The sequence below is a fragment of the Manis javanica genome, chromosome 1, assembly GCF_040802235.1.
Source record: "Manis javanica isolate MJ-LG chromosome 1, MJ_LKY, whole genome shotgun sequence".
NCBI classification, from domain to species: Eukaryota; Metazoa; Chordata; class Mammalia; order Pholidota; family Manidae; genus Manis; species Manis javanica.
The window spans coordinates 2,768,027-2,794,004 of NC_133156.1; the positions used below are offsets into that span (position 1 = coordinate 2,768,027).

The 25,978-nt window shown below is 38.0% G+C and overlaps 1 protein-coding gene across 1 annotated transcript in view; it reads right to left on the reverse strand.

Moving 5' to 3' along the window:
• Positions 1–25,978, reverse strand: part of LOC140848869 (protein furry homolog) — a 249,912-nt gene that overhangs the window by 80,137 nt on the left and 143,797 nt on the right. The window contains 8 exon segments of the mRNA XM_073233639.1: positions 3,018–3,122; positions 6,604–6,736; positions 8,192–8,363; positions 13,973–14,059; positions 15,684–15,792; positions 16,280–16,383; positions 24,054–24,155; positions 25,803–25,901. Of these exon segments, the coding sequence (XP_073089740.1) occupies positions 3,018–3,122; positions 6,604–6,736; positions 8,192–8,363; positions 13,973–14,059; positions 15,684–15,792; positions 16,280–16,383; positions 24,054–24,155; positions 25,803–25,901 (911 nt within the window).

Genomic DNA, 25,978 nt, shown 5'->3' on the forward strand with positions numbered 1-25,978 from the left:
TGGTGTCAGTCTGAGCTGCAGTGATGTAGCCGTTACCTGAGGTGCTGGGGAAGGGGTCTGGCGCAGTCAGAGGGGACAGATCCTTGAAATGCCTTCTCCGGGGAACGGAGTTGGGAGGCACAGGGCTAGGAAAACGGCAATGCAGGGATGCAAAATTCAGGATTTCCAAACGATTCAGTTTCCTTTGCAGTTTTTGTACCTTCTCCAAACCTCTTCACAGGTTCCCATATAAGTCCAGTCATATTTTCTTGACTTTGCCCTAGGACTTGAACTCTCAAGAATATTTATTTGCTCTTTTCCCTCATAAAAACAGTACCCACTGCTTTGAGCTTTGAAGAATGTACATAATAATAAACACGATGCGCTATAAATAGCAGTGACATTCCAGCCACGTCTAGTGGAATTCCCTCTGACATGCCTGCCCCGTGGTCTGCAGACTCAGGCGCCACCGGATTAGGCCATCGAGGTGATTCCAGAGGTAAGAGTCTCCCACACAGATTGGGAGCAAAGCCGCCTTAGAGGCTTTATCAGAACACTGCATGACATTTAAAAAAAACTTACTACTTCAAAGGCCTTAGTGTGCATAACCATCACCAGTTAGAACTTGACTGAAATAATTGGACCTATCTTTCCACCTTAAGGAAAGTAACTGTCTTTCACCTGCTGGCACATTTTCCCTTGGAGGATCCGAAGTGCATGCCTTACCATTTAGCGCCTAGCCATCTTATGAGATAGGCGCTATTATTCCATTTTACCAAGCGAAACAGATAGGCAGTGGGTTAAATAATGTGCCTAGGTCACAGGGCTAGGAAAGTGGCAAAGCAGGGATGCAAAATTCAGGATTTCCAAACCATTCAGTTTTCTTTGCGGTTTTTGTACCTTCTCCAAATCTCTCAGATGGTGGCTTCACTTTCTCTGGTGGCTCCCAGGCCACGGAGAAGGGTCTTCTGCTCTCCAGTTTCCACCACCACACCCAGCCTTGTCACTCAGCAATCCCGCCCCTACATGGAAATACTTGTCTGCTACTTGTATCTCTGTCCATGGCACACAGACAGGCTGCTCTGGGTAATTCAGCACATGGTAACTTTTTTTTTTATGGTTGCCTTTTATTTTGTGCAACAAGATCTATGATAACAAGTTATCAATATAAGTATCATGGTGCCTTTTCTTTATTCTCAGTCTGTGCCGTCATTCTGGGAGGCTCAGTATTAGTGTGGGTGACCCTGCATAGTATCTTGGTTCCTTCACTGCTCAGCTTCCCTCACCCCCAAACCACCTCATCATTATCTGGGAATCCTTTAGATCATCTCTCCCAGAACTGAAAGCTCCTTTCCGACCCAGGCTTATGTTTTCCTTTTTCCCACTGTTTCCCTACCTCCAATGAATGTGCTCTGCTCACGTTCAGTTGCTAGGGCTCAGCAAAAGCCTAGGTTGTCATTTTTTAAAACTTTATATTCCCTTAGAGTATGTCCTAAACATGGAATGGAAGGAAGGACCTGTGACCTAGACTTTGCCGATTTAGCACAGAGCAGGTGACAGCAGGTGACTGAAGCCAGCCAGGAGGGCACAGCCTTTGGTCAGAGCACCAAGGCTTGACACAGCAGTTTCCAGAGAAACATGCCCTCGGGCAACTTCACAATCCAGCCTCATCCTCGTGCTGGTGGTGACTGAAGTAGCAAAGGCCTGCCTGTGTTGGCACCAGGACTGAGGAGGAACCGGCAAGAACCAGAGGCTGTGAAAGCTATCAGTTGCCAGCAGGGAAGGGATCAGCATTGGAGTCCAAACTGGCTGCCCGGAGTAGAGAGCCCCATGGCCACAATCCCCGCGGTTCTCCGTGGGGACATGCAGGAGGCGTGGCTGCCTGAAGTAATCTGCAGCCACCTGGGATGGGGCTTGGGGTTATTTCATTTGGATATTGCTGGAAAGGGCGCTCTCAAGGGCCAGCGATCGTAGGTAAGCCAGGTTACACATGACGCATCTTTCATTCAGTCAGCACTAATATTTGTTATCCTTCTCTGAGCTTTCCTCTATTCCATCATTATCAGATTAACTAGCCTAAAATGACTTTTCTTTTTTAATCATGTAATCCTCCGGCTTAAAAACTCCATTAGTCCAAATGCCTCAGCTATAGTAAACATTAGCTGAAAATCCACCTCTCGTCTTTTTTTCTGTTTATCATTGGGTTTCTAAACTCCTTTTCTTTTTTTCTCAAATCAAGGGTGATGTTGCTCTTCCTCATTCATGTCCTCTGTGCTTCCCATGATTCTGCATCCCACATGGCATTTAGGTAATAAGTCACATTTGATTTTTAAATGAAAGACATGCATTAACTGTCACAGAACTTCAGATTAGCATGAGAAAAATTATGCTTACTTAACTGTAATGACATAATTTCACTCCAGGCAAATTAACTTTAGATTCTAGTTGGGCTGTACATTCTTAGGGAGGATGGAAAGGCTGAGAAACCTATGGTGGTTGGCAGCTTTCTGAAGTAGTAAAACTAGCTTAGGATTCCCATTACCCACCTTCTTGGCCCCCTGGGGTCTGGGGGCCTCAGCTTAGGAATCAGACCCTGAATAAACTCTTAAGGACAGACTCACCTCCTCCCCCTTTCAGCTCACATCTCTCCCTTCACCTTTCTGAATTCTATCTTTCCTTTAAAGGGCATTGAAGTTCCACCATCTCCCAGGAGTAACTTGCTGACTTCCACAGTCCACAGCAATCCCTCTACCCACTGAACTCACATAGCACACTTTTTGAGCTATTAATTTGCAGTTTCAGGCTTTATACTGTGAGGTACCTTATGTGCTTATGTATTTACTTCTCTAATGGATATTAAACCCTCTCAACATGGAGAAAACACATCAAAAAAATCTCCACATAGTACCTAGAATAATGCCTCATTTAGTAAATATTGATCAGTTTTTAATAATCCATCTACTTTTTTTTCAAAGTAATACTGAAGGATTAATATCAATTTTGATCAGATAATGCCCACTGTCATGCTCACCTCCCTAGCCAGCAGGTCAATAAGTTCAAGTTTGGACATCCCATCAGGAAGCAGTCGAGGAATAGCAGCAACACAAGTCCTGAAAACATCTATTTTTGGCATTCTCTCACCCCTAGAATTTGAAAATAAAGTTTTTCAATAAAACACAGGTCAAAGGTTACAAAAATTTAACAAAAAAATCAATCATCTATGTGAACAAAGACTAGAATCTGTGCCTCTTGAATCACTGCCTGGTGTTTGCTCCATTTTATTTTCAAATGTTTCTCCCCTTTCTAGTTTGGCCATTTCTAAGAGAACCTGTAAAGATTTAATGTTAGACCGAGGGATATATCTATAAAGAAAAATGCTGATATCGACAGCATTGTACCAGATTGCTTGCCATTCAGTTGGATTCTTTGGGGTTTGTTCCCTGTGGCCTGCATTTAAAACACTGAAAAACATTGAATTCACTGAAACGTCTAAAGGAATCAGCACTTAAGGAATGCACTGCAGTCGTTCCAACATTTAGCACTTAAAAATGGGATTTCAGTGCATATAAGTGAAGGTTTCCTCTCACAGCACAGTATCTGGAAGCTTCTCTCCCTGATGAGTTATGCTTCTCTAGAGCTCCCACCCTCCTTTTTTAAAAACATTAAGTGCTTCCAAAAATAAGTCTTTCATAATGTCAAGTAAAATCCTGAAATGATGTATTTGTACACCCATTCCTGATTTTGTAGAACTATACTTTTGGGCCTGACTTCTATGGAGGTTCTTCCTCTCTTTTTACTTTCTTGAGAATATGAATGTTTAAAGATAATGAATGCCTCCTATATTCTGTTGTATAATGTAAAGGAAAAATGTACATTTTGTGATAATTTATTTCAGTTTTTAATTGTTTGAATATGTAGGTGATTGTAACCACATATTTTGTCAATAACCTTTATGAAAAAACTAAACTACCCATCATTTTTCAAATAACCTAAGAGATCAAATATAATAGCATGTTGCCATTCTGATGATTTAATTTTCTAAGAATATAAAATTGGCACTAGTTAATGCAATCATAGGACACCAACACAATAATGAAAATGCAAAGTCACATAGAAGTAATTTCTTTCTGGAACCGTAACTGTGGTGATTTGAAATGCAATGAAAAGAATACATTCCCTCTATAATCTAAAGATGGTCAGACTCCTTCCTGTCTGATAGCAAGTTTGCCCTGTGACATTACATTTCAGCATGCTTTTGTAAATTTGTTAGGCATGAATACAAAGTTATTGATGTGAAAGATAAAATGCATATATGTTGAATTCTGTAATACTGTGCTTTTATGGAAAGCCATATCATGATTTCTTCTCCTTTTCTATACTCCATTTGCACGGGACGTATGAGGACTCCAGAGAAGAAGCCATTATGCCTGGTTTTCAATCAGCCCAAGGAAAGGGGAGTCTTGAAGTGATATTCTCAGTAGCTGAACAGAGGTAGAGCTAGTGACCTGTTCCTCTGCAACCCAGTGAGTCATTCAAACAGTTCTAGTGTGCTCACGAGATGTTTTAAACAGCCGGGATTATTTTCCTATCTGTCAAAAAACAGATGACCCTGCCTGGCCTGAAGCGTGAGGTGAATTCTGCAGGACCTGAAGGCTGATAAAGCCTAGATGAGGAACTCTAGTTGGGATGAAATTTCCTTTTACTCTCCAGACTGTTACAGGGAACCATGTGAGCCCCCCCAAATAACCTAATTTTTATTAACAGATATTATTATTAAACTTTGCCAGCATGAACCACCAAAGGGATGGTGAATGGAAATGAAGCAATACAGAATGCCTCGTGTTCAAGTTCATACCCCTGAGCAAGGCCTGCGGACGTGGTGCACCAATCTGGTCTATCAACTCCACTGACTGCTTCCTTTACTGTGGTGTGGACCTCAGTTCTCCCCTCCTAAATGTTTATATAATTCCCTAATATTTCTCCCTCGTTTTTGAGAAATGTAGCGATTAGTTATTTTCCACGCAGGGATCTGCCTAAAAGCCTTGCATGTAAAATATCACTATCCCAATGGGGGGGGAGGTGCAGGTCTGAAGATGGCTAAAGAAGAAAAAGTAAAGAAGTGCCTTAGAAAAAGTTTAAGGTATTGGTTAAAATACTAATGAAATGTTTACATTATGTTTAAACCTGTTTCTTTTTATGACTTTGAATATATCATTTTGGTCCGGAACCCAACATACGATTTCTTGATTATAGATATAGTTTTCCTTTCTAGGTCTTTCATTTCTTTACTATTTTTAGAGGAAATAACTATAGGGCAGAAGTTTTAAAAGCATTTCTTATATTTTATACATTATAAATTGAATGTTGCTTTAATATATTCAAAGAGTATATAATAATGATGTTATTGGACAGTTGGACAATTTGTGAGGTAAGAATTAGAGCTGTAGACAAATATATTTAATGTTTATTAACCTTGATCAACTTCAGTTCTGCTGTCATTTTGATTGAAAAGTCTAAAGCAGCACATCATGATCTTCATATCATTTAAATCAAATAGTTCACACTCTGCAGGATAATATGCATTGTATAATCCTATTTTTGTAAAGAAAATGTATATACATATATTTATGTTGACACAGGGGAAGGTCTGGGAGGAATCACACTGGGCCTATGAATGGTTGCAGATTTCAAGGGAAGGAGGCTTTCATTTTAACTTCATATACTGTTAAGTATGTATTCAAAATAATTCTGTAGTTTTTGCTTGGCTTTACCTTGTTTCGTTTTGTCACACTGTGTTTTTGACATGCTACCATTGTGATAAAAATACACACCCACAATATGAACTTCCCTAGATAGGTAACAACCTTCCAACTAATTGTAGTATTTGGAACTGGATATGCGGAGTGACAAGAAAAATCTTTCTTATTATATTTTTGGAAATTTATTCTATAGGTTCCAGATATAATTTAGCTCATAGTCCAACAATAAAGTCCAAACTTTCTTAAAATGTAAAGTTATAACCTAATGCTCGTTCCTGCCATAATTAGTCAAAATTAACAAATTCAAGGTGTATGAGTTTCTCCTACTGAGCTCTAATTACAAATCCAGTCTTAGGTTACAAATGCTTTCTTAAAATATAGTATTTCTTTTTTTGATACTTAGAATCGAGTATTTCTTTCTAAAAGCCAATATTTCATAGAGACTCAGTTGCATGGAGACTAATAAGTAGGTTAAACTCTTACCGTTCAGGAACAGTCACTAGAAACCCATGAATGTGAGATTTATAAAGATAGAGTGTCTGCAAACTGGTGACATCACTATATATATATATAGCCCATGGGCTGTGACAGAGCTTGGGAGCAAAACATTACTGCTTCTAAATGGGGACAGTAAGTATCTAGGCCCTACTGTCTAACTTACTGGCCTAATGATACATGGGATATAACCAAAGTAGGTCAATCTCAGTTTGATCTTATCTTCAGAGTTAGTCAAATATTATCAAAGTATGTTTTCACTATCTTTGACTTGAAGAAGATGAGAAAATATAGAATAAATGGTAAGAATCTCTGCTGTTGTGCTTTGGCTAATGAATTCTTCACTGCAAACAGTCTTCACTGTACTCACGTGATCATGTCTTCGGGTTCTTTGTTTAACATCTGGACGTTCGTTAGCATCATACACCTTCCTACTTCCTTATCAAGGTGTCTTAAAATATTGTCCATGGCTTTTCGTACTTGAGAGTAATATAATGACATGCCTGAAAAACATGTGCTAGAGTTACATCTTTGATTAAACCTATCAAAGAATGAAATCCTAGTTTATCCATCCTCTATGCTGTGCTTTTACTGAGGACTTTCTATGGGTCATTGACTTCTTCGAGCAGAGTCCAATTCAATCTTTGATCTGCAGGACATTCAACTAATCCTCGTTCCTGTCATAATTAGTCAAAATTAGCAAATTCAAGGTGTATGAGTTTCTCCTGCTGGATCTGTAACAAATCCAGGTCGTAGGTTAAAACTGCTTTCTTAAAATCAAGTATTTCTTTTTTTGATACTTAAAGTCTAGTATTTCTTTCTAGATTAGAGGATGCGCTTAGAGGATGTTCACTAAAATTCATTTAAATTCAATAAAGAGGAATTCTAATATTTCAAAAGGAATAAAGTAAACAAGGAAATAAAAAGTTTAACCTTAGAATTTTTATGTTTCTGGTTAGTACAAGAAAAATCATAATCATTAGTGTCATAACGGACAATTCTCATTTGGGGCAAAGATTTTAACAACTTCGTATTATTCTCTGAAAATACATGTGTGGGGTTCTTTTTAGTAAAATAAAGTGACCTCATATCATTCATTTTTAAGTGAAGGAAAACTTACCTTAGCTATATTGTTTTTACTGTTTTCATTAAGTATAGTGTCAGTATCTTACAGTGGAAGACAAATATGTATAGCATATGTACTTCGTATATGTATATGACCTTTTATATATTTATGTATATAATCCAAATGAAAAGTAAATTGCTTTGCATTTAAAATTTGTACGTTAATGAATATTTATTAATGGTTGTATTTCATGCATTGAATCTTTCTGAACTCATTCAAGTATTGCATACCTAAAGCTAAGCATTTTAAAGCAAAAAGTTGCTCATGTATTTCTTTCATGTCTTTGGAATCCACAACCTATCTTAAAGTTTTCAGCAAGTTTCAAAATTCCATAAAAAAGAAACAATCGAATAAAAAAATCACCTCTGGATTCAAATAGCTAAATTAAAGAAAAAAATAGTCTCATGTGGACTAAATCCACAATATAACCTGGTGTGAATGGGACTTGGCATATTTAAAACACAGATTAAAGTAATTTTACTGAAAAGAAAGGGAAGAAATATAAAAATGAATGAACTAATGAATGAATGACTATATATATGGTGGCCTTATAAACAGGATTACCTACCAAAGGACACAGATGTCTTACTTATTTCACTTACTGTTAACTGTAGATAATCAATACTAGAAGTCTGAAAAGATCATAGATAAAAGTCTAGCATTTAAATGGAAAAATGTTTACCAGAAAGTTCCAAAAAGTTTAAAGGGCAGTAAAACAAAGCCCAGCATGAATCAATCAAAACAATTAATGTTGGAATGTCTCATCAGCAACTTTTATAAACTTCTAAAAAGCGTTTCTCACTAAGGATAAGTATCGGTCTTTGAAACCCACCTATCATTTTGGCTTCCTCTTCCGTTAGTGTTTTACTCAAGTATGTTTTCTTCACTCTCAGTGTGTTTCCTGATGGGAGAACAGCTCCTGTGACCGGCATGGGAGGCTCACCATCTTTCTGCTGCAAGCTATCGGCTATTACCAAGAAGGCCCACAAACCAATGTTCATTCTCTGTAAGAAACAGTATGTTTGTGATGAAAAGAAAGGCCTGCTATTTGTAGTCAAATTAAACCATTTTAAGCATGGTCTGCCATCTAGATTAGCATGGGGAAAGTAATTTAAAATGCACAAGAGTTTAGGCCAAACCTATGAAAACAAAATAAAGTCTCTGTCACTACTTATTGCTGCGTCACAAGAAAACAACTGGCAAGATTTTCACCAAACTTGGGAGGGGATGTTTGAGATGGTCATACACGTTCTGTTTGGGGGATCCCAGGTGTACCTCTAAAAGACAGGCAGTCATCCTTTGGAGCAGCTGCAACTAAGGTAAACTGTGGTAAACAAAAGGCTCTTAGGTCTCCTGGAGGAAGAGATATGCCATGTGTTAATTCACAAAGACTGAAGGAACACAAACAGGAGTTGCAAATCACAAAATAAAAATCGTCTGCTCTGAACTGCAGGTTGTTGACTTCTTATTTAAAAAGGCTGGAAAGTTTGAAAATAAAATTTAAAAATTCAGTGCCAGAGAACCTGTTATTGGTAAAAACATATAAGCTTGTAAGAAGAAATGCTATTTGGGGCCAGATAGTTATCTTCGTCAGGCTCAGGTTAGGCATAACACTGGCTCTGAAAGATGGCTCAGTAAGACAGCTACTCCCAGTAGCGATGATCTTAAAAAATCAGAAGCTACTAGAACATCTGTATGTACTTAAACAGCCATGCATAAAGCATTTACATTATACTGTAAAGCACACTAATATTTTCAAACCACATGAAGTAATAAGTTCCCATAATAGGCTAATATCTACAGTGGGCAATAATATTACTAGTATTAACATGATAATCTAGGCACAATTTATTGAGTCCCTAAAATGTGTCTAGAACTGCTCATTAACTCTCATCTTTAAAATAGCCATGCAAGGAAGTCATGATTATTCCCATCTTCCAGGTGAGGAAACTGAACACATAACTAATAGGTGGGAAGCTCTTCTTGTCAGGTTTGTCCAAATCACCTATCTTGTGGTACTTGATTACATTTTATAACATTAATATTGACTTCTATTCATGTTAAAACTACAGCTGACCCTTGAACAACAAACAGGGTGCTGACCCCATACAGTTAAACCCCCCCACGTAACTTCTGATTCCCTCAAAACAACTACCAGTGTTGACTAGAAGCTTTACCAATAACATAAACAGTTGATTAACATATACTTCACGTTTTTTCAAATAGTTGCAAATCTCCAGTTTTCCAATATATTTATTGAAAAATTCTGCATATAAGTGGACCTGTGCAGTTCAAACTCATGTCATTCAAGGGTCAACTGTACTTATTCAAGCTTTAGTAATGATATTTCAACCAGGATTTGGTGAATATTTCTCTGGTTCATTCATATCTGATTCAATGCATATGTACACTTTTATGGTCTTCAATAGTGTTCTTTTTCCATTTTCTAGAAGAAAGAGTATTAACATTAAAAAATTTAATTGTATATTAAAGTCTGTTCACTCCCTCATTTATTTTAGTAGTTCTTTAATGAAATGTTTCTAGTCTTCTGTATTTTTCTCAAGACACGGCAATGTTTTCAGCGAAGAAATATCATGCTGAGGATAACTGTGGAATGACATAAATGGTCAAGCCTCAAATATTTGTAAATATTATGTGATTTACAGATCATCCTTGCTAGGTCTCCTGGTTTTCCTTCCCTCTGGATAATACTAAGGGCACAAGATGAGGTCATTTTGGACCCATATTTTCAACTCAATTTCAAAAATAATTATTTTTGTATTTTATATAGTTCTGCATCATACTTCTCCCTTTTGTTATCTGTCTGGTCTTGAGAAATTACTGAGCTTTTCCAAGCCCAACTTTCAGCGTCCTTACTATAAAATAAGGATAATAATGCCTTTGATCATAGAAGGGCTATGATGAGGATTTGTGTCATGTTATGAGGAAAGTTCCTGCTGGCAAATATGTATTGTAGGCTAGAATCTCCACTTAATTAAAAAAAATAAAGTCAAGTTTACAGAGATAATACTATGTAGTACAATACACTCCTTTTAGTTGTACAGGTCTTTGTAATATAGTCAGATAACCACCATCATAGTTAAGTTTTAAAATATTTCCGTCATCGCAAAAAGTTCCATCATGCCTCTTTATACTGAGTCCTCTCCCCGAAGCCCAGAACCTGACAGTTTTGCCTTTTCCAGAACATGACATAAGTGAATCAAACAGACACAGCCCTGTGTGTCTGGCTTCTTTCACTTCGCATAATATTTTTAAGAGGTTGCAATATCAGTACTTTGTTTCTTTTTACTGCTGACTACTATCCTGATGTATTAATGACTCATAATTTGTTGAGCTATTTGTCCATTGTTGAACACAAGTGGTTTTCCTAATTTCAGTGATTATGAATAAAGCTGCTGTAAATATTCATACAAGCCTTTGTAGATAAAAATTTTAATTTCTTTTGGAAACTACCTTGGGGAAGTTGTAGCTTTTCGTATTCTTACTAAAATAGCATGAAGTTCCATTTGCTCTGTATCCTTCTTGTACATCTCAATGTGGTTTTAACTTGTATTTCTCTAATGACTAAAGATGCTAAACATCTTTTCTTGGGTTTATTAGTCATTTGTATCTCTTCTTCAGTAAAGAGGCTATTCATTTTGCCCATTTAAAAAACTGGGTTGTTTATTTTGTTATTGAATTGCTAGAGTTCTTTACATAGTCTGAATAGAAGTGGCTTAATCAATATGTGTTCTGCAAATATTTCTCCCAGTCTGTGGCTCTACATTTTACTAACAGTGTCTTTTAAAATACACACTTTCTTAATTTGATGATGTTCAATTTAACAACTTTTTCTTTTATAATTTATGCTCTTTGTGTTCTAAAAAATGTTTACCCACAAAGAAACTCACAAAGATTTTATCTCAATGTTTTCTTCAGGAGGGTTCATAATGTTGGATTTCACATTTAGGCTTATGATTCATTTTGAGTTAATTTTTTGCATACACTGCAAACTATGGGTCAAGGGTAATCATTTTTCAAGTGGATGTCCAACTGTTCAGCACCATTTATTTGAAAGACTCCTTTATTCATTGAAATAACTTGAAACTGTCATTGAAAATCAACTGACCATATATACATGGGGCTATTTCTGGGTTCTCTACTCTGTTACATTGGTTTTTATATTCATCCCTCTGCCAGTACTAGATTACTGTAGCTTTATAGTAAGTTTTGAAATCAGGACATGCTAGTCCTCTAATTTTATTCTTTTTCAAAACTATGGTGGTTACTCTAGTTCCTTATACTTTCCATATAAATTTCAGAATCTGTTGATTTCTATAGAAAAAGCTTTAGGGATTTTAATTGGGATTATAGTTTAATCCATTAGCTCAATTTAGGGACAACTGACATTTATAATTTTAAATCTTTTAATCACGGACAGTATTTATCATCATTTATTTGTTCTACTTTAAAAAATTTTTCTCAGTGTTTAGCTTTCAGGCCTTGCACATATTTTATTAGCTTTACTGTTAAGTGTTTTGCTTTCATTATTATTGTAAAATGTTCGATTTCTAACTGTTCATCACTAGAATGTAAAAATGCATTGACTTTTACATTTTTAATCTTGTATGATACAAGCTTTCTAAAATCATTTATTATTTTTAGTAGGTTTTCTTTAGATTCCTTGGTAATTTCTATATAGGCAATTGTGGTCTGTAAATACATACAGTTTTCTTCTTCCTTTCTAATCTGTATGCCTTTTATTTCTTCTTGCCTCTGCCTCTCATTAGGACCTCTGGTTCCACATTAGTTTAGGCCAAGACAAAAATGAGAGAAATGGGTGACCTAGGAACTCTTACCATCAATGAGTAAGTTCTTGTGGTATGAAGGGGGCAAATGGGAAGCCACCTACATCTGAACTAAAAGAAGGCAATAGGTAAGAGATTACCTAACTGTTGAGTGGCTTTGCAGCACAGACTTTGTAGTAAGATAACCCTTTATATTCCTGGGCCTTATTCCATAAGCTACTTCTAGAAGATTATTTAAGACACAATCTGGATTTGTTTCCTGAGAAACTGTGCCCTATAACCTATTTCATCAAGGGTATGACATATGTTTCATATTCTCATCCTTGTGTGTGCTGTTGAGTGGGGTCATAGATATGCCTTTGAGCTTCTAATTACCAGCTACTGATGAATATGGTCTTCCATAGTCCTAGAATATCAAGAGAAATGGAAGATGGTACTCAAGGATAAATTTTATAGATGGTGATAATGATGGTAAATAGCTTTCAACATGTTCTTTTTAGACAAATAACCCAGTAATTCTGAGAATGATTATTAAAGATAGTAAAGACATGATGCTCAAGAAATGCAAAAAATTTTGAGAACCTTCCCAGCAAGTGAAGACTTTTAATGAGTAGGGCCTTGGGCCTCCATCCAACCAAAATGCACTGAATTTTTACTGGCTTTGCTCCCCTCCATCTGGCCCAGTGGTCTTGGCTGTAGCTGTTCCTGAAGACTGATGTCGTTAGACACCAGACAAACTCCCATCTGGGGCTTTTCCCAGATCCCTAGACATGGGGCAACCTTAGCACCAAGAAGGGAATGCAGGGCGTGGTGCAGTGAAGCATGAGCATCCCGGGAGCCCTGGGCGCCCTTGGCTAATGGCCAGCTGCTTATTTTTAACCTCTGGGCTCTGGGCCTCCTTCCTCGCTGACGGATGAAGCAGCCGTGCAGTATCATGGTGGTGATGGGAACAATCTTAAAAATACTTGTATGGTGTGCAATTTCTTTCTTTTTTCTTCTTGGCTTAAGAGGTCGTAGTATCACAGTATCACAGTTATTCTGCAAGGCATCTAGAAAAGTATTTTGTCCATTTTACTGGTGAAAAAGCTGAAGTTCAGAGAGGTAAATGGCACATAGCTACTGAAAGTGGTAGAGCCTGTGGCTAGCAGCAAATCCAGCTCTGCTGACCTCTGGCTCAGTGCTCTTTCCACAATCCCACAGGGAAAGGGCAAAGAGACAGCTTGCCCACCATCCTTGCGGTGGCAGGAAGTTTAAAATGGAACATCCTTTTCCTTGGCAATCGCCCTGTCACTCCACATTGCGTATCATACCCATGGTTTGCTCATTTCCACGATCTGGCCCTGGAGTTGTGATGTGACACAGAAACATATATCCACCCATTACTTACTTAATTTCACCAGATTCTAGTGTTTTATTATTACCTGAATTTATTCTTCTCTGTTTCATCACTTCCCGATATTCAGTTTGCTAATCTGCATCAAAATGGTCATAAATAAAAGTACTGACTTTTCTAAAATAAAACAACCTGACTGGGTGTGACAGGGTATCTTTTGGAGCAAGATGTACTCTCTTAGACAAGAGCAGAACATGACAGCACATCAATCTTTCATCAGTCTAAGTCGATTCATCCAAAATCCTACACTGCAAATTCCAGCATCTCCACTCTCTAGTCAGATAACAAGGACAGGAACAAACAGAAGACTTTTTAAAGAAGATGCCCTTCCCATCCTCCCCAAAGACGCAAAGCAAAGGTACAGCTCTTTCAATACACACTCTGTTAGAGGTCATAAAAGGGTCATTCATACCTCTGGATTGAAACTGAATGCTTTTGCTGGTTTTCCCACACAAAGAAAATCAAAAATGATTTCTTTCATTGCAAAATCTAAACGTTCCTATAGTAAGAAAATGGAAGAAAAACCAAAGTGTTAAAATATAAATTCCACACGAAATGCCTATTTTCCTGAACAAATGTTTGCATCAAACAGGTGGCTGCTAAGAAAAGGGAGGCACTGCTAAATTTCATGGGTCACAGAGAGTCCCTCTCTGAACCTTTGGGGGAGCTGCTCCTGTTTCCAGGTGGTGGGCAGAGATGCTTTCATTATATAATATGTAATTAGTCTTTAACCCTTGGGATGACTAATGACAAAAAAACCTAAAAATGAAAAACCAAACGGCTTGGAGTGTCTGGACTTATACACAGTCCCAAGTCTTTCTGCTTGTACTGCAAATATTGATAGCTTCTTAAAACTCAGTTCAAAATGTATTTTTTTAAATGCTATTCTAAAATGACTATTTTGTCCTATTCTCTAACATTTCCAATCCTTTGATTCATATTATAGGAGACAATTCTGTAAGAGAAATGAACAATCAATGTGTAGGACATATTCATTTATTTAAATGAGAAAGTTTAAGTTAGATTATAATAATTTGAGACAGTGGCTACAAAGATATGACATGTTCACTTTATAGAACTTATTCCAGAATCTTCAAAGCACATTTTCAGTTATGCGATAACTATACATCAAAGAGTTACATTAATTCATCTGCCTGTAAAACAAGTAATCTCCTTTACCTCAGTACAAATATTATAGAGGCATTTCATTATACTAAACACAGAGAGAGATGTTATGTATTCAATAATCTGTGACAATAATTGAGCTATGTCTTTATGTCAATATCAAATGTATGTCAAAGGTATTTTTATGCCTATTATTTCCCTTTATCCACACACAGCATTTTGAGGTATACTGAGCAAGCATTTTCAGCCACATTTTACAGATAAAGAAACTGGAAAGAAAAAAAAGATGTTTTCTGACTTAAGGGTATAGCGCTGGCTTGTGCCGGAGGTTGAACTGGAATAATCATCTTTATATGTTGCTCTGTAAATTATGAGTACATCAAAGTCAGGGTAAAACCATTTATTCACAAAGTATTTTAAAAAGTAAAGATATTGGGTCTAAATATAAAACTAAGCACTAAAAATCATGTTTAATATTGTTGGACCCATTTTTAAAGTAAATCAGTATGTGGGAAGTGCTTAGAACGGTTCTTAGCAAAGAGTTCCATGCTTGATAAATACTCATATCCCTGTTACTTTCTTCTATTATTTCCTCTTCAAATTGCACGAAATTGTCTACTCTCGATTTTCTCCAAACATCGGACTTTCTGCTTCGTCCTGACTTGTTGAATCCAGAGCAGAGAATCAAAAACGGGGACCGAGAGTCAAGAGACCCTTTTCACTAATAGGCTCTGTGGCCTTGGGTGAGTCACTTAAACCCAGTATCTCAGCGCCTTCCTTTGTCAAATGCTGGAAATACTTGACATCCCCATGTCTCAATATGTTTTGCAGAAAAAAACAACAACAAAGCTATGTGTGAAAATACTTGCCCAACCTTTCTGAAAAGTCTATACATGTAAGATACAATTTTAGATTCTCGTCTGTTGTACTTCATAGAAAGGAGGCTGGCTACCTAAGGGCAATTAGAAGACGCCCGCGGCCAGAACCTTCTCCATTACCTGGGCAATGAACTGGATGATTTTCACAAAGATATTCAGAGGCATATCCCTCGGCACCACACCACGGGACCCTTTGGGGAAAAGTGTGGTGATGATGGCTATAAGGCGGCTGAAAGACATAAGGAGGAAGAAGAGGAGACAAGCAAGATTGGCGGAGCTCCAGTTCCCTGGTGGGGGGTGGGGGGGAAATGGCAGCTGTTTCAGCTTATCTAAGTATCAGCAAGAATTCAGGAAAAGAAAACAAACCTCTTCATCCCTTTCCATTAGCATAATTACTCTATGAAAAGTTTTTCTGGAAAACGAAGGGCAGTTGAGAAATGATAGGCATTCCTTCGTTCCAGTGGCAAATGCAGCCCTGGACATGGAACTGGGCAGCCCCAGCAGAGGCTGGAGTTCCTGCAGTGGCTGCCGAGGTAGCACCGAAGGGCGGCCTGAAAACGTCCTTGGGTCTTAAATCTTTTAGAGGCTGTCAGCTTGCAACAGCTTCTAGTTTGATTAGTGTAGGTAGCAATCAAGACACCCTCTTCATTGGCTGAGTTGACGTGGTTTCATCGACTCAATCATATGATCACCGGTAACCCAAGCCAGCTCTTTACCTCTGAGTGGCTGTGTAGTTCTCACATTTAATTCGAATCATGTAAACCCAAAGTAATCTGTACAGAGATTCCAGGGCAACTCGAGCCATCTTGGGGTCTTTATTCTACAACAGAAACCAAGACGTAAGATAGCAGATTCAGTGGTGACATAGGGAGCTTATTCTTTTCTGAATGTTGGGAAATGGAGGGTCCCAGGGAGATGGCAGGGTGCCTGTGAGGTACACCACAGCATCGGGGACTTAGGGGTATTTGCCACCTGGGGTGCCTTGGGTAAAGGGATCCAAACAGCCATGAGGGCGTGACCGAGTCGCCCTGGGAGAGGTCATGTCACTCTCTCCTTCGCCAAGGTGAGCACTGGATATCACCTGCTTTCTCCAGCTGTAGGGCATCCATATTCCTGAGCACCAAGAGGGGAATCAATCTCTTCTATTGCTGATTATGCCCTTGTAAACACTGCTATGGGTTCGATTCCCCAAACTCCTTGCCCCCACCTCGCACCTATTTATCCTCCAACATTTATTGAGACTAGTGTGTAGTAGGCACTGTGCTAGACCCTGGGATATAGAGGTACAAGGTACACTTTTCCCTAAAATGTTCACAATCCATGGGAGATGGGAGGCTGATAAGACACAATCAACTCTAATGGTATGAAAAACGGGTAGAGACAGGAGCTAGAGGACAGAAAGAAGGACAAACTACGGCAAACTCAAGGAAAGAGGTCAGGGAAGGTTCTCAGGGGCAGATGAAGACTCAGATGAACTTTAACCCACCCATTTACTCATCTGTTCATGCAACAATTTGACTGGCTACACTGGGCCAGGTAGCATGTTTGGCACTAGAAACTGTGAATGGTATAAAGAAATGAATGAGGGTGGAGAGCCCTTTAGGCAGGGGCAACAGCACACGGAGCTAAGAGAGCTGGTGAAGAGGGCTTGTGCTTTGGAACCTGGGAAGTTTGTCTGCCAGGGCACAGGGCCACCTGGAGCAGAGCTGATGAGGCTTGAGAGAAAGAAAGGGGTTACACATGGGATCCTACAGGCTGTGTTATGGGGACTGGGGTACTCACAATGGTGACAGGAAGCCACCAAGATCAAGGTCACCACATAAGAAGACTCTGCAGTGTGAACTATCCTGAACAGTTTACTTGAAAGTCCCTTCCTTCATAAGGCTTCTCTGTGCCTCCCCAGTGTCCTGAATCCCATCCCATTAAAACTATTCCCTCCTGAGTGTCCCCTGACTGTCACACAAACCTCTGTCACATCCCTTCCACTTCTTACATATGGTCTTGATTAGACATCTGAAAGGAAGGGCATTATTCACCCATAATTTGTTATTAGAATTCCTGCCATTCCTCAATGACTGACAAATGTTTGATAAACAGTCTTTAAACGCACATCCCGTTTGTACACGTCTTTTGCTGTTATGTTACTTCTCTTCCCTTACTCACTTTTTTACTTAACTATTTCAGCTGTTTTTTTCTGAGTGTAGATAATCTGGGTACTGATTTTTGCAGAATTCATAGCTGTTTAGAGATTATCTAGGAAAAGTTTACCTTTAAATTATTTGCCAAATAAAGCTCAGTCCTATAAATAAATTCTTTAAAAAAGACTATAAGGAGTAGTCTTTTAGACTTAGGTTTCTTATATCTATGTGGTCTTAAAATAATTTTAGTATGATATTTATTAGTAATTCTACATTTCTATATGCATCTTGATCTGTTTCTGGATTACGGTTTTGTCCCATTCGTCTCTCTATTCATGTGCTAATACTATATCTATTTATTTCTGAGGCTTTATAATGTGTTTTACTGTCTGGTATGGTCTACCTTCTACCATCCAGGGTTCTTTTTCCTTTAGGATTTTTCCAGATATTTTTTTTTCATGTTTGTTCTTCCAAATAAACTTTATACCTACTTTTCTATCTCCAGGAAAAAAATTCCCAACTTCTTAGAAGCATACATTTATAAAGATTTTCTTTTTTTGCCTGTTAGTAAAATAGATATGATACACCTTATAATTTATTAAATGTCTTGTTACATACAGGAACTCTAGGTAAACAATTAAACCAGTAAAGTTGCATTTAAAATATTCCATCCTTTAAAAATTTTGGAAATTCTAACTATCCTTCCTACAGTCACTCCAAATTAGCAACTGTCTGTGATGTGCTTACATGGCGGTTACAAGCAGGCTCTAGACACACACTCCTTGGGTTTGAATCCATTCTTGCTCTGCAATTTCTTAGTGGTTTGGCCAATCTCAAGGAAGCTCCTTAACCTCTCTGGGCCTGATTTCCCTTGTCTATGAAAGGCAGATGATAAAATCCTATCTCCCTTATAGGAGTGTTATGAGAATTAAATGACTTAATGCATTTAGGGTTTTTCGCACAGTTCCTGCCCAGAGTAACTATTATGCACAAGGCAGCAGGCAGGATCAGGCAGCAGCAAAGATGTACTCTCTGACTTTGGGAAGCTTCCATTCTAAGGGAAATGTCTCCCCCTTTGTGAATTTCCCTTTACTAGTATATGTATTTTATATTTGCATGGCATTTCATTTAAAATTCTCTCACGTGACTTACAGTGTGAGTCATGATGGGCTAGGACAAGCATCATAAAAGTTTCACTGAGGAACTTAGTATCTCAAACCACTGATTTCTGTGTCAAAGATATCGAACTTCAAGACTGGAAAACTATTCTTCCATTAGAATCTGCTTGTGCATTAATTAATTAACTGACAATTAATTTATTTATTGTGGGTCTGAGGTTACACTGATAAAATTGTTAAAGAAAATAATAGGCTTCAGGGTGGATATTTCCTGGATCCCTGCATCTCATCTGAGTGCTGATCACACTTCATGTGATTTATCAGTCTGCCCAACACCATGCCCACCTTCTTTAAATATTGCTTTAGACCTAGTTGAAACAATTCAAGTAGGGAGAATTGAATTCACTGAGAACTTGGCTAATGAAAGGGTCATTGGACAGACCAATGTTTTTCAAGTTCCATCAGCTGACCATTTGGAACAAATCACTGGGCTTCTTATAATATAAGCAGATTCCTTGGATATATTGCAAGGTCCATCAGCTGACCATTTGGAACAAATCACTGGGCTTCTTATAAATCTGCAGATTCTTGGCTGTACTTCAGACATTCCAAACCAGAATCTCTGGAGGTAGGTTTCAAGAAACTGCATTTGTAATAGGCTTCCTTGAAGATTCTCCTGCTTGGTAAGGTAAAGATCTATAAGCATCAACTGATAAATTGAGTTGCCTTTTGATCTTATCAAAGACCTTCTTGTTTTCTCTTCCATTTTAATTAAAGACACTGAAGTAAATCAATTTATTTTTGTTTTATTTCCTTGCACATCATAATCAACACCTTTCTTATTTTTGGCATTTCCTCTTGATACCTGAATCATTTACTTTGATCATCATTCTCTCTCTTTGATGACTGTATTGCCCGAATACATATGTGCTATGGTTTAGGATGACCTCTAACATTACCATCCCAACAATGGATGGAGATTGTTTTTTTATTCCATGGCTGAATGACTAAGGCATTCACGGAACGTAGAAGACTTGTCACATGGTCACTAACTGTTAGAACAGTGTATGTTCACCATTAGCATTTGTCAATGCCACTTCGAATTGTGCCTTTGACAGATCTGAATCATCCATAAGAGACTTGCTCAAGTTTATAGAAATGAGGTTAATAATAAAGCAGAATAACTTCTTTAAAATTAATATTTAAAACAGCTAATACTGTGCCATTTAAATTTGATATTTACAAAGAGAATAGTAGAGGTCTTAAAATAAATGGTGCCATGCATTTTAATGCATTCCAGCAATGACTGTGGAATCCTTAATATATTAATGTCTCCACTTGTAAAATAAAGACTATCGTTAACACCTTTACTATTATATGAAGAGTTTTAAAAAAGCACTTCTTAAACCTCAGTGTGATTATTACACAAAAATATATATGAAGTTCTGAAGACAAGTTTCATCAAATACATCTATAGCAACCACATTTTTTTTGAGATTCTTAATGGAAATCAAAAGGCCTTCCTTGTACCTCCTTCCTTCACTCCTGGATGCATCCTTCTCTGTCCCAATATCCTATTTGATCTTCTTTACAGCAGTTATCATTATCTAAGGCTTATCTTTCTCATGCATTTGTTTACTTGTTTACTGTCTGCTTCCTCCACTAAATTACAAGGTCTAAGAGACAAGAGAGTGTTACTGTCTTATCTATCACTTTTTTCCAGCACCTAGAACAGTGCCTAGTACACATCTTATGAAGAATTGTTGACCAGTTGACTGGCTGAATGAATGCAGTCAAGTCCTAGCACAGCAGTGACTGAGTTGAAAGAAGAAACATTTTTAACTGTATTTTGGCTTCTAGGGCTATGAAACTCAGCTGACTAATATCCAACCTTCAGATGAAGTTTTGCTATCAGAGAAAAATTTTTAAGAAACATAAAAAATATCCATGAAAGCAGAGGGAGAGAGTCACTGAAGGCTATGACATCATCATTACTATGATCCATGACAATGTACACAAAGTCCTACCACTGGCTTACATCATAATAGCTACTGTTATTAAATATACAGTAAATACATTTCTTAACTTTTGAGGTCTCTTTCTTGCTTTGGTTTTGTTTTAAAAATCCACATGTCACTGGTATATTAATTACTTTCAAAGAAAAGAAATACAAAAATTCTCCCAATTACATCCATTTTGAAGGATAAGAAACTGGTACATAGTTATTATGAACACTTAATAAAAGACTACATTTTAAAAGAACTATTAATAAATGAGATTTACACCACAAAATAGAAGTGCTATTAAATCAAGTTTTCAAAACATATTTTCTTTTTTTTCAGAGTTAGGTCTATTGTACTTGATGTGAAGGGAAAAGTGCATCATTTTTTTGTAGCCCAATATGTTCAGATTCTGACATAAAATATACACAAGAAAAGAGTATTGGTCACCACTGACCAAGAATTCCTGAAGGATGTCAGCATCATGGAGAAAAGATGCCATAAATTTCTCATCACTTTTCATGGGAATATTGCTAACATGTGGTTGACTGAGTTAACTAAGGGTGAGTACAGATTTCACGTTTGTGTGACCAAAGAAGCCTGCTTCTGATAGATTGATGCTGATGATAAGCCAGGGCACTACATTAAATGAAGGCTGAATCCAAAAGCTTGTGTACTTTGAAAGCTGATTTTTTTCATGCCTCCACACACTTCTATTGGGCCAGATATCATGCTGCCCCCTGGATGACTCGCCTCTGCAGAACACATCAAAGATGGCCACCCAGGCCAACACGGAGCGTTCAAACACTAGGTTCATCATACGTAAGCATGTGCAGGAGATGGCGAGCAAGGGGTGCTGAGGGGAAAAGGGGGGAAGGCAAATAGGGGGAGGAGTCGGTTTGGTGGTCCTTTAGGAAATACATGGTTGGCTCTAAATCCCACAAAATACTGTAGCTATTCAAGACAAAGTAACCTTCTGAAGCTGTGTTAGTTTTCCCTTGGGTTTTTTCCCTACTGAGGACTCATAAGAAGGTTTGGAATGTTTCCTGTATATTTATGACATTTTTAAATGATCTCATTTAATACCTACTGGGTTTAGTTCTAAATAGATGTGATATAATTTTATTCAGACTGTAACTCATCAAGGATCATTTTATATCTTTTAGCCTAGGGGGTGGTGAATTCCCACAATTTATTACCCATAACGTAAAATACCATTGCCTTTACTCTGCCTCCTAACTCCGTCCTTTCAGGCTTCATGGGGCAGCAGACCTACGAACGGCACAGGTCTCTCCCTGCTTCCAACTTTTACGTCCCTCACTGTCTGTATTGCACATTTGAAATTTCATTACAAAGCCCCCAATGAAATCCTAAGTACCTCAAGGACAGGGACTCCATTGTATATTTAGTCTATATAGCTGACTTCCCCTATCTCTGCACTTCCAGCACTTTCTGTAGACCATGCACAGCAGGCATTTCACAACTACACGGTGAACTGAACTGCATTCTGAGTGTGGTGCAGACTCTCCATACTATTCACTATCTATTCTTTCTGATCCTATTGGCTTTCTCTTTAAGAAATCCTAATGCTTGACATGTTTGCTCGGGAAAACACCAGCTTGCAGCCCCGCTTCTATGGAAGGCCGTTATTAAATCTTGTTTTGTGGGCTTTGACTAGAGCTCCAAATAATATTCTAACTTCTGAAGCAATTCAGTTCTGAAGTAGGATTATACTGCTCTATTTCAAAAACAAAGCTGGACAAAAAATTTTGGTCTTTTTGGCCACAACAATCAATTGCCATGCAACATATTATTTTAATTCTAACTAAAAGGCATCACAGTTAGCATTACACACGCAGAAAGATGCACTGTGAACCTTGTTAGTCTTTTTTGTTGTTGTTGTTTTGAACAACATGAACATTTTCTATCTGTGAAGATGTAAAAGAAAAAAAACCATGTTTAACTGGCACTAAGAACCAGATAACATAAAAATGGACCAACTAACAGTAAGAAACTGACATTGGGCTGTGTGTGTTAGAGGTTTGTGACAGATGGATAAAACCTTAAACAAAATACCTGAAAGTGGCCATTATATAATAGTTTGGCAACCCTGAAAAGCATTTTTTTTTCAAAATACTTAAAAGATTAATGCTATATCCACTGCTATTATATTTCCCTGCCAATTTTAAGGAAATAAGTTATTCTACTCTTGGATTTTGCAGTCAGCTTTCAGAGCCAGGACACACAGTTGGTGCTTAAGACAGCTCTAATGCAGATTACTGCGTAATTATGATGAATGCCAACATAATATAATTAATCTTAACCACTTCACCAAATTAAAGCACCTTAGAACAAAAAAAGACCAGGCAACGTGTATAAGCACATACAGGATTTTATGACCAAGTATACTTTGGAAGTTCTAAAGAAGCAACTATCAGATTTGTAAAAGAAATAAACATCTTTGGACACAACCAAGAATAACTGTGAAAAATAATATGCTTTTTGCACTTCTGTTAAAGAGGGTTTTCATTTATCATTTATCAATAGGTCACTAAAACTTAAAATATGTTTGCCACTTTGAAATTAGAGAGCCAGTTTTAAAGCTAATCATTACAGTGGTTTAAATGTAGCTTCCTCAGTTTACAGGGACCATGACTTTATTCTTCACACCCCCCAGCACTCATGCTGCCTACCTGGTTGTTCAGATTAACTGTCATGTGGCTTGACTAGAATACCTTCAAATGATGAACCACAGAAAACAGTGACAGGAAATAAATGTTCTCTATTAGTAGTTCAGTCCTCCCACAGAATACAATTTTCCCCCAAATGTTGGGGTGGGGGCAGGTAGAGGACGGATCGAAGAGGTATAGGTGAGCTTCTAAAGCTTCTAAATCAATTCACATGCTTTTGCAGGGGAGTGTGTTCTCCCTTTAAAAAAATCCTTTAGATAAAATATGACAACAGATGCATACATAGGGGCATTTAATTGTACCTTTAAAGTGATTCTTACTAGAAAGTATCTTTTCCCCAACTTTGAAGTGATTTCTTATTCCCTAGTCACCTTCTAAAATTGACTGTATTTAATAAGGACAATGTGAATTCCCATTTTTGTCGTCATCTCAATGGTAAAGGATAATTCCCTGCAAACATCAGCATCAATCTCAGAAGCACATACACCAGCTAAAGACTCATACGTATTTTTACAGAAGATGTGGTGAGCTGACAAATACTAACTTTAAGGTTGGATAGGCAGTTGTTGAGGAAAATGTGCCACCTGCTCAGGAAGAGCTGCTTCTGACTGACATAGAGCAGACACGTCACCAGTGGGTACAAGGCCTGAAGAGAAAGCAGAGGAGGTCACAGGATGATTTCTATTTCAACAAACCAGGGAGCACATGCTCTCTGGAATCACTACCCATCCAGATCCCCCTGTGGGCTGTGTGGGCCCAGAATAAACAGGATGCTTTACCACACAACAAAGCCCAGCCAGCCCATGCAGAAGTGGGCATTTCACAAGTGCTTTCTGATAGCGATGCGGAAGGAATCATCTAGTTATGTGTGGTGTATAATAACTTTCGAGTATAACAAGAGGGAAGAGGATCCACTGATTTAGACTTCTGCTGTGAATTTTAAAAATGAACTCCCTTAGATCACTCTCAATCCTCAGAAAAAAATGCAGGGAGACGTACTAACTTTGAAAACATTACTGGCTTTTTTGCTCATAAACATTGGCTAGTTTGTTCCTGTCTTAGAGGTAACTGTATATATTTCCGTTTGCATGCAATCTTACTGTAATTAAGGAAGATTTCTGAATGCAATGTTCTTGCATTGGTAAACTCCACCAGGACATTTAGCCACAGGAGGAATTTGCTTACAACTGAATAAACAGAGGTGCTACTGTCCTTTTCCTGCCCAACTGGGCTGGTTTCCTGTGGCAACAGAGAAGACAGGAGAGCTAATGGGCAGCCACCCAAAAATTGCCTATGCAGACCCATCACTGTTTTGCTGAACAAGACAGCATACACCTTTATGGCTCCCCAAAATTAAGGCCAGTGAAGATTTAAACAACAATATAACTGGCTCATCCATGAACTTGAATTAGCAGAAAACGATCGCCATAATGAGATTCAGTGCTTAACAATCCGTTAACTTGCTTAAAAGAATTAATTTAATTTTAAGCTGACTCTGAACTACTGCTACCATGGAGTGCAACTCTAATTTCCAGCCAGTAATCCAAAAAACAAAAAATCTGTACAAGTAGCCCCAGTGACAACAGGATATAGACAGATGAGCGATTCATCACCATTGCCAGCAAAGCAACCCAGAGTACCTGCTCAGTTAATGGTGATGGTGTTCAGACTTTGAAAACGAGCATAAACCATGCCAGCAACTACCTACCTAAGCAACTTGCTTCCTCCACACTATCACAGTCACGTGCTGATTCAGAATCCAGAGGGCAAAAGGTGATGGTAATCTATAAGACTTTCCTATGCTGCCCTTCAGTACAGAAGTTTTCCCAAATACTGCTTTCTCCACCTTCAGATCATCTTTCCTATGGACAGCTCTCTGTCTCCCAGCTCCCTTTCCTGCCTGCTTCCATTTTGATTCTGAATATCAGGACAGGAATTAGCCAGGGAGGACTCCTGGGGATTGGGAAGAGAAACTGTTATTATGAACGTTAGCCTTCAGATTGGAAAAAATACCCAGAAATGAAGACAAAAATCAAGCTAAGGCAATCTTGAAAATAAACAACGGAATCCTTAGGACTAGAAGGTTATCCGAGGTGACCTGCTTCAATCCCCCTCCATGACCATGCTTCAATCATGGTAAACGTTAAGTACAAGCTCCAAATTTTGAAATGCCACCTCTTTTTGAGGGAGCTGTAGGTCATTCTTGCATCTGTAGAGACTTATGACTCTCAGACTTCAGCCTAGGAATTTTAGTCTCTGCAGTTTTGTGCTGGATTTTCTTAGAGTTACTAACCAGGGAATGCTTCTTTCGAGAAGAGAGTTCCAGCGTAGTATCATACAGGCTTTCAACAAAGTTTCTAAGGCTGGGAACATTTACTTCATTTTTGACAGCCTGAAATAGAGAAATATGTTGATATTATATTAATGGAATTGCTGTTTCTATAATCCAACTTGAAGAAGGTCTTAAGA